We start from the raw sequence: 14,178 nt of genomic DNA, 5'->3' as shown, positions 1-14,178 counted from the left end.
CTAGCCAGAGCTTAATTACTCTTCCATGTAAGTACTTTGATGTTACTGCACTTATTCTAGAGGGGAATATGTTCCCCCAGCATCAGTTTGACTCCAAGTTTAGTTAGGTCTGTTTTTTCAGTTTCCAGCTACCACCCTAAAAACATTAAATCTGTTCTAGCCTCTTCTGGCTGTTAGAGTTTAGGCAGGAGAGACCAAGTAGCTGCTCCCCATAGCAGGTAGGTCTCATGGAGCCCTCGCAGGCTCTGAGGGCTGTGCCAGGCTTCACCATGAAGTAGCTTTAGACTGGAGGCACTGGTGAAGAGAAAAATCAGTGGAGAAATTGCTTGAAAAAGGTGCTGAGGCTCATGGGGTAGAGTGTGACAAGGTGTGTGCAGCAGCCTTCTAAATGGGACAGCAGGACAAAATGGGTTTGTCCAAGCCAGGAAAAGGAGGTTGCAACAACTGAGATAGGAAATGATGAGAACAGGACAGCGTAGCATGGACTGTATCTTCAAGAAATCTGCAGGACTGCTTGGGAGAACTGAGACAGAGGTCTACAGGGAGGGCAATGAGTTAAATTACTCTTTTGTAGCCAGAAACTTCTTGTTTCAGTAACCGTAAGAGGAAGGGTATTTTTGGAGGAAAGGCTTGGCGATGAGATGGACCGTTGGTCATCTAGAACTGGAGACAGTAGATGCATATTTATAAGACACATCAGGAAGCCTCTAATCAAGCAATATCTCCAAGTGGAGCAGCAGGGCTGAAGCCTGTAGTGCAATTCTGCCTCGTTTCTTCCTTTCAGCACAGTCACATAGTGTGGTATGAAAGTAGCGGCTTTCAGAAGCTGCAGAAATTAAATCTGAGGTATTTGGTGCTGGAAACATAATAAAAACATGCTGTGGAGAAATATCTGGTATAATCATTCAGATCAATCTCAAAAGGAGGTCATAGCACCATGAGGACATGAATGTCTGAGGTTCCTTCAAAAAGGACGTATAAACAATGTTGTGGTAGAACAGGTATTTTTGAAGGGTGACTTCTGAAAATCAAATAATGGTACCAGTCCCAACAAAGGCTTCTAACTTATGTGAAATGATGGGGGGTGTTTTTATTCCTTCCCCTTCATAAAAAAAAAAAATGGAATTATTGAAATTAGTGAGATTTCTCCTACGCATCTGCTCCAAAGATCTGATGGTAAGTAATTGCACCAAAATGGAAAAAAAAAAAAAAAACCTTCTGCTTCCAGAGGTTCTGCAGAAGCTAGCATTATTTTTCCAGTTGCTAAGAGCTCTAGGTATCTGAAGGGGCTCTTTTCATTTGCAAACCACTTGCAAAGAGTCCTGGACATTGTTCAGCAAGTTATGGGGTCTGAGGAGGGAAATCCTTGAAAGAGGAAATACCAGAGTTTCTGGTTGTTTTTTCCTTTTTGTTTTGTGCTTCCTTGTTCCCTCGGTCTCAACTTACCTTGACTCGAACAGGCAGAGAATAATGCTCATCTCTGGAGGGAGACAGACGTGATAGATAACTCTGCCAGTATAAAATGCGAGCAGCTGGATGGCGCCTCTGCTGCTGAGTATATCACTGCAATGGCTGGACGTGCACTGTGCAAAGCCCAGAAGAAAGAACCATAAGCAGCTAGCCTTTCAAAGTGAGAGTCTTTGTGGCAATATGGGGCTTTAAGAGTTTTAAGCGAATGACGGTGAGGAAAAGCCATGCCTAGGTATACTTTGATATGAGCAGAAGGCAGCTTTTCGTGGTGCAAGCTGGCTGATGTCTCCTGTGCCAGCTGAAATGGCTGAAGGACCTGCAAGCTGCATCACCAGCAACTGGGTTAGGGCTGGCCTAGCCCACCAACAGCTCAGGTATGTAATGGTCATGTGAAACGCAGGAAGACCCAAGCGTGAGTACCAGGTGTGTTGCACATCCCCTTGCTCCCCAAGGCACAAGTCCTGCTACAAACCTCTCGCAGTGTGCTCGGAGTCTGCCTCCAGAGTGCCTTGGCGTGCCAAGGATAACACGGAGAGCTTTGGGACTTTTTCCTGTCTAGTGACCTCAAGTATGTGAAGATGTGGTGGTGTGGGGGGATGGCCAGTGACTTGGGCTCTTGAATGAGCAGCTATTTCCATCTAGCTCAGCATAGGTGTTCCAGATGAGCAAGCCGCATTCCTGTAGCAGCCTCTTCTTACGGTCCATTTGGGACATAATATAAATCAGACCTGCACCTTAAATCTTTTGTGTTTCCAGGTCTGATCTGTTAACAACTGTTAACAAATGTTGCGGCCATGTGGCTTGGATGGTTGGCTGTAAAGATCTGATCCCAGTCCAATTTTAGTCATTTTGTCTTCCATTTAGACAGCAAGAAATGAAGAGATTGCTAAACCTTAGAGATAATGTAGCTCTATCTTCTATTATCTAGTTTTATTTTTCTTGAAATCAGTGTTGTAAGAAGTTATTTATCACATAGCAGTAGGGATTCCCATTTACAGCAAGCCATCCTCTGCAGAGGTAGAACAAAAAGGAGCCTTGTAGTAGCGCTTGGATTGGCCTTCCTGCTGCAAAAATTGTTGCAGTTTAGGAAAAATAGCTTTCCTGTGATAAGAATAGAGCCGGAATGCGGCGTTTCTGTCTTTTCATGCCTGTAGCCTTGCACATGGCTATTTTATAACCATGCCTTACCACTAGGCACCTGAGCTAGATTTCTTGATGGGTAAGTGCATATGAATTATTCCCCCTCCCACAAGACATGGTTTATGACCAGACAGAAAATTATCTGTTCAAACTATCAAGCTGGTGAGAATCAGCTGGGTTAGAACCAAACAGCACTGACTCAATGGGCAGTTTTTCCTTGAAAAATTGTATATAAGTGTAAGGAGGAACACAGCCAAAAAGCAGTGTGTTTTTCATGTTACCACTGTTAGACCTTAGGTCTTAAATTAATAGCCCTGAATGCTGAAGTGCTGGAAAAAAAGGGCTGCTGTTATATTAGAGCAGCATAATTAAAAGGTTGTTTTGGAAAAACAGGAACATCCACTTCTCTGTGCTGGCTTCCTGGCTGGCTCAGGCTCCTGTTGAGAGTGAGCTGGCATAGTCTGAACCTCGGCAGTGGAGAGCTGAGGCTGGTGGGTCAGGCTGGCTGTGTGCTTAGGGGCCAGGCCCAGCTTTGGCTGCAGCATGGTTTAACATAATTCTCAGCTGCTACTCAAAGAATCTGCTAGAGCACTGCTGGGCATACTGGAGCTCTGGTCTTTTGCCCCCAACTTTAGCAGAGGGAGAACCGTGGCACCAAGGTGCTGTGTGCGGTGGGGCTGGGGCCCCCGCGGCCATGCAATATCGTGCAGTGAACCACCTCAAATACAAGGTGCTGCCTGCGGGTCGCTCGTGCAGGCTGGTGGGGGCAGGCCCTCCCCGCACGCGAAAGCGCGCGTGCCTTTTTTTTTTAAGGGAAAAAAAAAATAAATAAATAAAAGGAGAAGGGAAGGAAAGGAAAACCAAGGCGGCGAGGAGCGGCGCTGCCCGCGGCCGCGGAGGGAGGCAGGAGCGCGGCGGGGCGGAGCGGCGGGCGGCTGCGCCCGCCCGCTCCCCGGCCTGGGCGGGCGGCGGCGGCGGCGCGGCCGGCGGCGGAGCGCTGCCGCGGGGCATGGCCCTGGCCCCGGCCCCGGCGCTGGCCGGCGCCCCGCCGGGGGGCACCTCGGCGGGGGAGATGGAGAGCTACTACTGCCTGCTGCGGGCCGCCGCGCTGCTGGAGGCCGCCGCCGCCGGTGAGTGCCCGCGGCTGCCGGCCCGCCCCGTCGGGCAGGGGCTGCGGGGCCGCGCAGGGCGGCCGGGGAGGTGGCAGGGGCCGCCGGCAGCGCGCCGCGTCCCGGCGCCGCCGTCGGGGCCGCCGCGGGCGCTCGGGGGTGCGCGGTGTGGAGGGAGCGGGGGGAGCCCGGCGCGGTGCGGTGCGCGGTGCGCGGCGCTGCCGAGCCGGCTCGGGCGCCCGAGGAAGGGCCCCGCGCAAACTTCGCCTCTGCGGGCGGCGGCCCGAAGGGCTTCCCCGCCCGTTCGGGCACTCACCTGCCGCTCGCTTTTCTGCTTAAGCTGGATCTGCTTGGGTCTGGGCTGGCACCCTTCACCCGGGCGAGTTTAACCCAGCCTGGGCTTTTGCAGCCAAAGCTGGGGGTGAACAGTAAACCTGCAGGTACCAACTTCTCGTACGCAGAAACTGAGATTTGAGTCAGGAACTGCAGAATTGGGATGTAAAGAGAGTGCAGACAAAAAGCTGATAGTACCAAAGTCTGTTTTTTTTTTTTTTTCCTGGAAGCCTCTGGTAGGATTTGTTGCATGATAGTTTTTCTCTTAAGGCTCTAGGTATTATTTATTTTGATAAACTGCATTATCAGTGTAGAATGGTCTCATTGAAGAGAGGCTGCTTCACACTGTGCTGCTGATATACTCGTTTTGTATGCATTGCTCAAAATGAGTCAAAAGAAAGACTTTTTTTTTTTTCAATAAGCAAAAGGTTAATTCTTTGCTAGTAGTCTTTGCTCCTTCTCAGATTTCCCGTGGCCAAAAAAGTCTTCCCTATACAGTTGTGTCTCAGCCTGATGACTGTAATCTGCCCTTTCCTAGTTTCTAAAGTAACAAAGAAGTAGGTGGACGTAGAGTGTGTGTATCTGTTAGGCTGCCCTTCCTCTCTCCCGTTTCCTTAGGTTTTTCAATGCCCCTTGATCCCAGGCTGCATCCAGGAAGGTTCAGAGTTGTAGTGACTGCTGTGGTTACATGGCTGTGCGCTCTTGATGCAGAGATACTGGTGGGAAGCAAATCCCGTCTGTTATCCGCAGGCTGAAAGCTGCTCTTGAGCCTTAACAATGTTTCCTTTGATGGACAATGATCCGCTCATAAACTGGCTTGAGCCTGGATTTTTTTTGTTGTTGTTGTTATTTTGTTTTCTTGTGGGGAGAACATTTTTTTGCAGGATAGCCTGTAATAATCCAGGAAAGGTAGCGGTGTTTTGTGTCGTTCACTTGTTGGAAAACAGAGGAACTTGTTATTCCATATTTGCTCACAGCTGGCAGTGTGCTTGGAGCCGTGCCAGGCACCAAAAAGACACACTGACCCCAAAAGCTTGCAGTCTGATTCCGGTTTCCTTGACCTCTTGGCAAAGCACAGCTTAGGGTGCGGGAGGAGCGTGTCCGGGGGTGAGTCGTGGGTGCGGGCTGAACAACCTGCCAGCTCTCGCGCACGCGCTGCGACAGCGCGCAAGCTGGCGCCTTCGCCTCTCGCCGCGGGCTGACCTACTTCACGCGAGGGCGCTTCCCGGCGCGGGTCGGACCGCTGTGCCGGCCCGCCTGCACCCTTCGGCGTGGTAGGACGGGGCGGATGGCGATGGTCACGGTCAGTTAGTGAAGGATCCTACTGAGCGAGTGCAATTAAAACAATATATATTATTGGAGAGAGCCTGATCTTCCTTCCACTGGTGCCAGTGACAAAACACTCAGGCTGCACGTGGAGCAGGGCGACAGGGAGATGAGGACATGGATGGGGAGCTTATTCCATTGCTGGTGTAACGGAAGCGGGTGGAGCCGGGCAGCGGCTCCCCGTGAGCGCCAGGCCCTCGCTTCGGGCCGGCTCGTTGTGGATGGCCTTTGTGCGGAGTTCATACAAAATCAAAAAACTCCTCCCGAGCACAAAGGCCTGCTTGTGGGAGATAGCGGCAGGAGCTGGACGCATGACTGGGGACATACACGGCTTCTTAAGATTAATGTTTAAAAAAAAATAAAATAAAAAGTTGAGTAATGTTCCCCTAAGTCATGAGATTAATAATAGGAAAAATAAAATGAGAGGTTCTTCTCCCCCTACCCCATCACTGATTTCTGAGCCTTCAGCCTGATTTAGGTTCATCTTTTAACATCGGGTTTGGAAACTTGTTGGCTATTCCTATTAAGAGGTGAGCTTCCCCCACGTTTGATTTACTGTGATATTTAAAACTATATAAATTCCAATGCTTTTATAGCCGCTCTTTCCTTGAAAAAGCTGTAGACGATTCCAAGAGCTGCGAGAGCACGAGCTCAACACGCCGCGAAAGCCGGCTGCTGGTGCCGGTGCAAGCCTCGCCAGGTGCCGCAGCGAGGACCACGGAGGCTCGTAGCCCGCGAGCGCGCAGTAGTACGTGGGATGTGCTTCCTCTTCATAAATCGCGTTTGCTACAACTGCAGCTTCGTGGTGTATCATTCATTTACCATGACAAAAGTGAAATGACAGCAGGTCTGTGTGGGAGGCAAGCGACTGAAGTGTAAAAGATGGTGGGGGAGAGAAAGAGTCTTCCAAAATGCTGTCTTTGCCTCTAAACTGCTTAGAAACAAGGAGCTTCCGCATTGCTCCGGGAGCTGGGGTTGCGCAGGATTCAAACCAGAGCCCAGGCAGTGCCGCGTCTGGCTTGGAGCAGGAGCCTCTCGCTAGGGTTGGTTTTGGCAAGTATGACGGCTTGTAAGGAGATCCTGGGGCCACTAGCCAAGCGAGTGCCCTCAGCCTCGTGATATGAACGGGCAACTTGGAGCTGACTCGTGTCGATGTGAGGGTGGTTGTTTCTGCGTGCCTGACAAATTCAGCTTGGGTCCTGCACGCCTCCTTTTCCTACTTAACCACCAAAACCTCAGTCATCTCATCTGACAGCTTCCCTAACGCTGTAAAATTGCAGGCTATTGCAAAGCTTGGGGCAGAGTACCGAGCGCAAGGAGCCGGGGGCAGGTTGCAGTGGCGCAGCAGAAGTGCTGGCTGGGGCTGCCGTGGCTTTCGAATCCCTTTTTGCTCCGAGGCGATGCTGGAATTGGCTTTGCAGTGGGGCTGAATCAGGAAGCCTGGGCTGACTGCAAGGGAGCTTTCCGCCCGCCTCGACCACCCCGGCTGGCTGCTCCCGGCAGAGCTGTTTCCCAGGAATCGTGCGCTGGCCGAGACGCCTGCAAGGTGCAGTTGGCCATATGCTGTTCCATGGCCGGTCTGGCCAGGAGCAAGGCAGTAGAGACTGGCGACAAGCGCTAGCAATATTCCTCCCGGTTTCCATACCACTGATCTGTCCTGCAGCAGGAAATCTGTTTGCTAGATTTGGATGTGTGCTTTTTTCCAACACTGGAAGGACAGAACTGAGCATTTTCATTTTTAATTTGGGAAAATTGTTTTTAATTTCTCTAATTTTGCAGCAGAATTTCTCTGTTATGCCCCTGTGGAAACTAGGCTATAGAATTTAGTTTCCTGGCTATTTGGGTGAGAAAGCAAATAAATTGTTCCATTGACTTCAGTAAACTTAATTCCAGGTTAATGAACAGGTAGCTGGGCCCAAAGATTTGCCACTATTGCATGTGCACAGCTGCTGCTCGAGCAGGTGAGTTACTTCGGCTGTGCAGAAAGCTGGAATTTGGCTTGGAGAAGCAACGCTTGCATGGTATTGAGCGGCAATGTGAACGTTATTTATTGATGTGTGCCTGCTCTTATTTGGCTCAGCAGCAGACTCTGAAAGTCTGCTGAGCTGAATGTGATATGTTTTGGAGGCTAACGATACTGGCTAGGGAGGTGCATGCTGATGGCAGATGCTAAGCATACCTTCCTACGTGCAGCTGGCAAATGCACCTCCCTGCTGATGGGCAAAACACCTGTAGGCTCTTTCCTGAGTTTCCCATAAGTTAAGAGTTACTGGTACTGGGAAGGGGAGAAAACTGAATGTATGTCAAAGCTCAGGCATAAGTTTAAGAAAGGCAATAAACTACATTTTCTCAACTCCCACATACTGATTTAGTTTAAATCCACAGGGTGGGTGTTGAGAAACTTTTATTACGTTTCTTGTGATAAATATAAATTCGTATATAGCTGAGCTGGCTTTTTATCATCAATTTTTGCTTAGTTAGGGGTGATGTGAAAAAGATGGCCAGCTTCAGTGACCACAACTGGCTCAGAGCATCCAATACTTCATTCCACCACCCAAGGCGGCGGTCAGCTGCAGCGGTGGCGGGAGGTAATGTGCAAGTCTAACTGTAATTTAGTTTACTCTTGGTTAGCCTTTTCCGAGCAAAGCTTGCACAGTTTGCCTGCTGTTAGGTTTGACTCGAGACGTGCAGATAGGTCTGCAGGGAGAAGGCTCCAGCGTGCTGACAGCAGGTCGGCGGATTTTCCTGCCTTTGCTCCGTTCTCCGCAGGGAAATAGGGGTGAGGGAGGGGACAGTCGGGGAGGTGGCTCCATCAGGGAGCAGGGAGAGATTTGTCCCCGCAAAACAGGGACACTTCAGGTTTCGGGGTGCCCCGGCTGTTGCCCAGGCTGCATTTCCCTGGCTGGAGGGGCGCCACGGAGCGGGACATCCGGAGCAGGTGCTGGGCCTTTGCTGGCAGCTTGGCGCGCACGGCCCGCTTGCACCCGGCGCTGGCGCGGTGCCCTCGGCCCCTGCTTCGGGAGGCGCTCGTCAGCTCCTGTTGTGAGGCTGTGATTTGGCTCGTCCTGCAAAGATCATCCCTGGGGACGTTCCTGCAAAGGTCTGTCTCTCCTTTCCGGCGCCCTGCCCGGATGGTGATCCACGAGGCTGAGCCATGCTGTGGGTCATGTCTCATACGTCGTGTCTCATATAAACGCTTTTTCCCTACCTATCTTTTTTTTCAGTCAGCCGAGAAAACTCCCAGATTTGGGCAGCGGGGAGGTGTGCGTGAGCTTTGTGGTGGCAGGGTGAGGTGGTGGCATGGTGGCTGCTGTTGTGAATCAGTTTTACCTGGAACCCAGCAGGCTCCAAATAAGGGATTTTGCTGTGACCTGGCTCCATAATGTGTGCGCTGAGCTCTCCTGGGGATCTCCCCTGCCGTCCCCGCCAGGCCCCTGGCAGCCCCCCGGGGCACCTCGGCAACCCTCTGCCGCGTGGGGGCCAGTGGCCGGGATGTGCTGCAGCATCTGAGTCGTTGGTTCTCTCTAAATACACCCCATCCATCTATGGCTCATGGGGTGTCCCCTGGGCACTGCTTTTCCCGCTGCTCTGTGCTACCTTGTCCCCCTCGCAGTGCCGATGCTCTGCTACGGAAGGAGGTTGAGGTGGCAGCTAAGCCTCTCCTGGCCTCGTGCGGGCACGAGGAGACGCCGCTCACTCGCCCGCCGCTTGCCTTGGCTGCCGTTGGTGCCGCCTGAGCCCCCTGGGTGAGGGGACTGAGCGCGTGGGAAAGTAGCCTCGCAGAACCGCAGGTGACCTGTGCCCGTGGGTCTCTGCCCAACCCGGGTCACTGCAGAGGAGGACGAGAGGCAGCACAAACACAAACGAGGGGGTGGTGGCACGTGGCTGGGCGAGGGCGGCTGGGACCACCCGTTTCAGTCCGTAGGCTTTGAAGGGGCCGCGCCGCTGGTCGCGCTCCCGTCGGCTCGCCTAGAGCCGAGCCCTTCTCTGCGATCGCCCCGTTCGCTGGCGCGGGTGCTGGGGCGCGTCAGTGTGATCCGTTGCTTTATTAAGCCGGTGGAAGCCTTGCAGGTAAAAGAGCTTGCTCGGAGGTTGGCTTTCTGAGGCGTATGCTTGCAGCACGTTCGGCGTGATTTTGAATCCAGTGCGGCTCTGAGCAGGGGCAAGGAAAGAGAAGCAGAGATCAAAACTGAGCCGCTTGGGAACTCTGTGCCTGTTTTTTTGGTGGGGGTTAGTTGCCTGCAAATCGTTTCCTTATAGAGAAGCGGATTTTGCAAGAGGGCCTGCTGAGTCGAGGTCGTACTGAACGCTTCGCCGGCCGCAGGTGGAGGTTTGCCAGGAGCCTATCGACGGGCCGACCCGGGAGACCCATCGCCTTCCTCAGGATCAATACGTCGTGTCTCGTGTGATCGCAGGCGTCTAAGCATCTAACCTAATTGCCGGCCGTGCCTCCAAAGGAAGATCTGGTTTTGACTCGCCGCGATTAAGACGCGGTTGCCTGACGGCTGCAAGCCCCTAGGCGGAGCGGGGAGGGGCGGCGCGCTGCGCCGCGAGAGGGGCCCGCGGCAGCCCGGCGGGGAGCCTTTCTGCCGTCCGCGTCTCCGTGGGGCTGTCGTGGTGCCGCGCCGGCGGAGCGGGGCGGAGCGGAGCGGCTGCACCGCCTGGAGCTGCGAGCTGTCGAGCGCGTCGGTCTTCAGGCCCGCGGCAGAGAGCGCGTTCTCACGCTCGGGTGGCTGGCGGTGGGTTAGAGCCGTGCGCCTCCCCCTTGGCTTTGCAACGTTCGCCCCGGCGACGTCGCTGGATCTGCGAGCGCGTGGGCCGGTGCGTTTGCTGGGCAGGACGCGTGAGCAGCTGAGCGTGTATCTGAGCGTACGCAAGGGTGCGTGCAGCTCAGAGGGCTGCTGCTGGGAATGGCTGGCGAGCAGGCGCGTAGCTAGGGCTATCTCGGCTCGCTTGCGCGTGCAGAGGAGGACCGCGGCCGCTGGTGCGCTTTGCACAGTCAAGTGTCTCTGACTTTCTGTACGACTGAACTTCTGGGGTGTAAGAGAGGTAAATCTGTGTCATACAGGCCACAAGGAATTCCTCACGCGGGGAAAACTTCCCCAGGGGTTTAAATCTGCGGTCAGGCTATAAAGGTGTAATTCCAGCAGAAGGCCGTTGGCTTCCACGTGCTCTGCGGCTCTGGCTGGCTTTGGCAGAACTAAAAGCAGATCTGTCTCATTAGCAGGCCTCTCTCCCTTTCAGCCTACAGGTTTTTGTTAGCCCCTGGTACGGGAGCTGCTCTGTCCCGCTGCTGGCAGGAGGGTGGCCAGCCCCGGAGAGCCAGCTTGCTTCCAGCTCGCTTGTAGAGGGAAATGATCTCTTGGCCTCGGGTCCCAAGAGAGGAAGTCACTAAGTCATGGCTGATTGATTTTGTGACTGATATTCTTTAAACGCCTGAATTTTTTGAGGTCTTGGTGAAGAAAAATCAGCGACAGCATTAACTGTGGGATTTCCTCTGATCCCTCTGAGCATCTGTGCCGCAAACTGGAACCAGAACCTGGAGTGGTGGAGGAGAGGCAGGGCAGGTGGCTCCCCTTGCCCTGCGCTGCCCGCGCGCTCTCCCTGCCGAGGTAGCACCGCAGCTCGGCTCCAGCCAGCCGGCATGTTCCCTAAGATCTGTGGTCCTGGCCGTTGTGGAAGCCTTTCCTTGGCCAGGCGTCCACCTTAGTCCAAGGCCACCCAGCTCAGCACTTCCCCTGGGCTGCAGCGCTCGCTCGACCTGCTACTCACGTGGACGTGAACGCCAACGTCGGCCTGATGGGTGGGGGGACGCTGGGGTCCTTCCTGCACTTTTGGTGAAGGATACTTCTGGCCCTTTGGGAGTGGAGAATCTCGCTAGTACCCGTGACCGGAGCCCTGCCCGCTCCCTGGGGAAGCGAGGAAGCGGAGCCACGGGAGGCGTGATTTTCCCTGGCTGCTGCGGGATGTGCTCCTCAGGCCGGCGAGGGGCCTCGGGAGCTTGGCCGCCAGACCTCACCTCTGGTCAGGTGCTGCAAGCAAGCTGTCTGCAAATACAATAGGCTTTGTGTTTGGAGACAGCAACGTCCTGTTCTCCAGCGGACGTTCCCTGATGAAGCTGTAGAGCGAAACCACACGAATGGCACCGCGGCTTTGCGCTGCTTGGCTAGCAGCCAGCGCCCGGGTCCGGCCCCTCTTTCCATTACCGCTGTTTAAACATGCGCTGTGTGTGTACTCAGCGCTGCCGGGTCCTGTTCCCACGCGGCTACCGAGCAGGGTGGAGGGTGGGTCCAGCGACAGGGAACTTGGGACCTTCTGCCAAGAGCAAACCTGTGGCGAGAGCCGCTGGCTGGAGACAGGGCAAGTGGGACGTGATCCGCGGGAGGACACGGGCTGAGGCAGCACCTGGCAGCGTCCCTGTGTTGCACATTCCTGCAGGCCAGGAACAGGCACGTTTTGTCACTTAACACAGTGCGTCCTGTAAGGCCGCCTCCTTCAAGCAGCTTGAAGACAGCATAAAGTGGTGTTTTTTTTTCCAGTAACTCCCTCTACCTTGCTTTCCGGACACAGTGTGCCGATAGAAGGAATGGTAGTCCTTCCTGCTGTACGTTGCACCCGGTCCAAAGTCTTTTGAATTTTTTCGATGAGAAGGCACAGGGTGAGAGACTCAGTGGGCTGCGATGCTTACCTGGGTGATGGAGACCTCGGTTTCCCGCAGCCAGGAGGGTGCCCTGTCCACTGCGCTGTTAGCTGCTGTGGCATGGCTTGCTTTCCTTCTCCCTGGTGGAGCTCTTCAGCTTGAGCGGATAACCGTATTTCAAGTGAAGCAGTCTGCTTTACCCAAAGCGAGTGTCCTGAGCGATGGGCTCTGGAGTTGCTCCTTTGCAGTGCTGCTTTCCGGCTATGAAATGGGGTAGATCTACCCAGACTGAGGAAGAGGGATGGACTGCAGGGTGGTGTCAGTCTTTCTCCTCAGATAAAGGACCATGTTTCTACTCTTCAACTTTACAATGTGGAAAAAACTTAAAGGGAACAGCTGAAAGGGCATCACTCCACCTTGCGTTGGATCGGGAGTTGGGGCATTCCCTCTGCTGTAAGGGTTTATGTTCCTGCTCCTAGTCCAAGCAGACCAGATAGAGATGGTTTAATCCTCCTGGCCCAGCCCTAGCTCGCGCTCTCGCAGCTTTGCTGGGAAGGCTCCCACAGGTGCTGGCTTTGGATAGGAGTTCCCATGTCAGCCGTGAGAAAATCTGCTTTTCAGAAAACTGCTTGAGCACCGCATCTTCCTGCAGATTGCTGCAAGCAGGTAGGTCTGTGCTGCAGGCATTGTTGGTGTAGCTGGGACTTTTTGAGTCAGGTGGGCCTTCCTGCAGGTGGATGACCAAGACAGAAACTGGCTGATGACCCAGGCTGACCCAGAAAGTCACTAAGAGAAATGAAAATAGGTTGCAAATGTGCTGACTTGCAGGCTACCTCAACACCAGACAAATGCTGCTTCTTGGGAGTGTAGGTGTCCAACTGGACAACAAGTAGGGAGCAAGCAAATTGTGAATAAGTTAAGCATATTCCTTTACCCTTTTTATTTGATTTAGTCCAGTTTTGTTTTCTGGACTGTGGCAGCAGCCATCAAATAAAAAGCTATTATTCTTCAATCACAATGAAGCTATCCCCGAATGTATTTTATAGTTGCAAACAATATTTGGTCAGTGTTGTAAATGTAAGGAGCTATTACATCAACTTGGCAGATGGGTTACACAGCTGCTCTTTGCAGATGGTATGGGCCTGCAAAGTTTAGAAAGGAAAGAAAACAATAGTTACCAAAGAGCAAAGCACTCTGAGTTTAATTGAGTCTCCAGGCTGCTGTATTTTATGAGTGATGAGGTGGAATTTGGACTGAGACTTCAGCTGTCATCTCTCTGAGTGACCTTGTGCGTACTTCTGCTGTACCCGAATGCGCCTCCATACCTGAATCACCTTGAAATGGAACAGCTTGGAGAAAAAACATGATTCCTACAACTGCAGCCTGTGCAAAGCCCTTGAGATACTGTCGTATAGAGACGAGCCAGCAAATGTTCTGGATTGAATAAACCAAATGAGGGTGAACGGGGTAGATTCAGCAGGGTTCTCTGCTGAGCCACGATAATTTTTCTCAGAGGGGTAAAGAGCTTTGTATTTCTCTGTTGTCTTTTCCTTGCTTGACTTCATGCATCCTCAGAAACTCTGTCATGGCAACAATCTCCTCAGCAGAGGAAGCTTTCAGATATGTACCTCTGAATGCAATAACTGCAGCAGCGTTTTATAAATACTCAGCTTAAGGTCTATATTAAAACTGTTTCTGAAGTGTTATGGTAATTTATCTTCCTGTCCTACAGATGCTTGCTTGTTTTTAATAAGGTCATATCAACTACATGAGGATAGCAGCATCATTTGTAAAGTACTCTGGGGTTCTGTAACACAAGGGATTCAGGCTTCATTTTGTGTAAGCTCTACTCCTTGGTATATTAGTTGATAATCACAAAACCTCTTCTAAGGGAAAAGAGCAGACTCACATGAAGCCTTGACTTTTCCCCCCTTCTGCAAAGCAAGATGCAGCCAGGCAGGTCCTAAGTTGGAGTGAGCAGAGACTTCCGAAGGCTCAGGTGATGGGCGCTGTACTCGTGGGTATCAGGGCTCTACCTGCTTCACAGTGACTGCAGCTCACATGGACCTGCCAGAAGCAATTTTAAACTCCCTTGTCTGTAGGCAACTTGTAGTTTCTGGACAAAATTCCATGTGGTTTTGCCACCCCTGTGTTTACTCA

General features: G+C 52.7%; 1 protein-coding gene across 1 annotated transcript in view; it reads left to right on the top strand.

Annotated features, from left to right (window-relative positions):
* The first annotated feature begins 3,638 nt into the window (after positions 1–3,638).
* MCF2 (MCF.2 cell line derived transforming sequence) overlaps positions 3,639–14,178 on the top strand; it is a 58,991-nt gene continuing 48,451 nt past the window's right edge. Inside the window, exon 1 of the mRNA XM_062584613.1 lies at positions 3,639–3,740. Within this exon, the coding sequence (XP_062440597.1) occupies positions 3,683–3,740 (58 nt within the window). The 5' untranslated portion in view covers positions 3,639–3,682. The remainder of the gene's footprint in view (positions 3,741–14,178) is intronic.

The sequence above is a fragment of the Rhea pennata genome, chromosome 11 (assembly GCF_028389875.1).
Source record: "Rhea pennata isolate bPtePen1 chromosome 11, bPtePen1.pri, whole genome shotgun sequence".
Taxonomy (NCBI): domain Eukaryota; kingdom Metazoa; phylum Chordata; class Aves; order Rheiformes; family Rheidae; genus Rhea; species Rhea pennata.
Note: the sequence above shows the minus strand (reverse complement) of the source record. Positions and strands in the feature narration are given on the sequence as shown.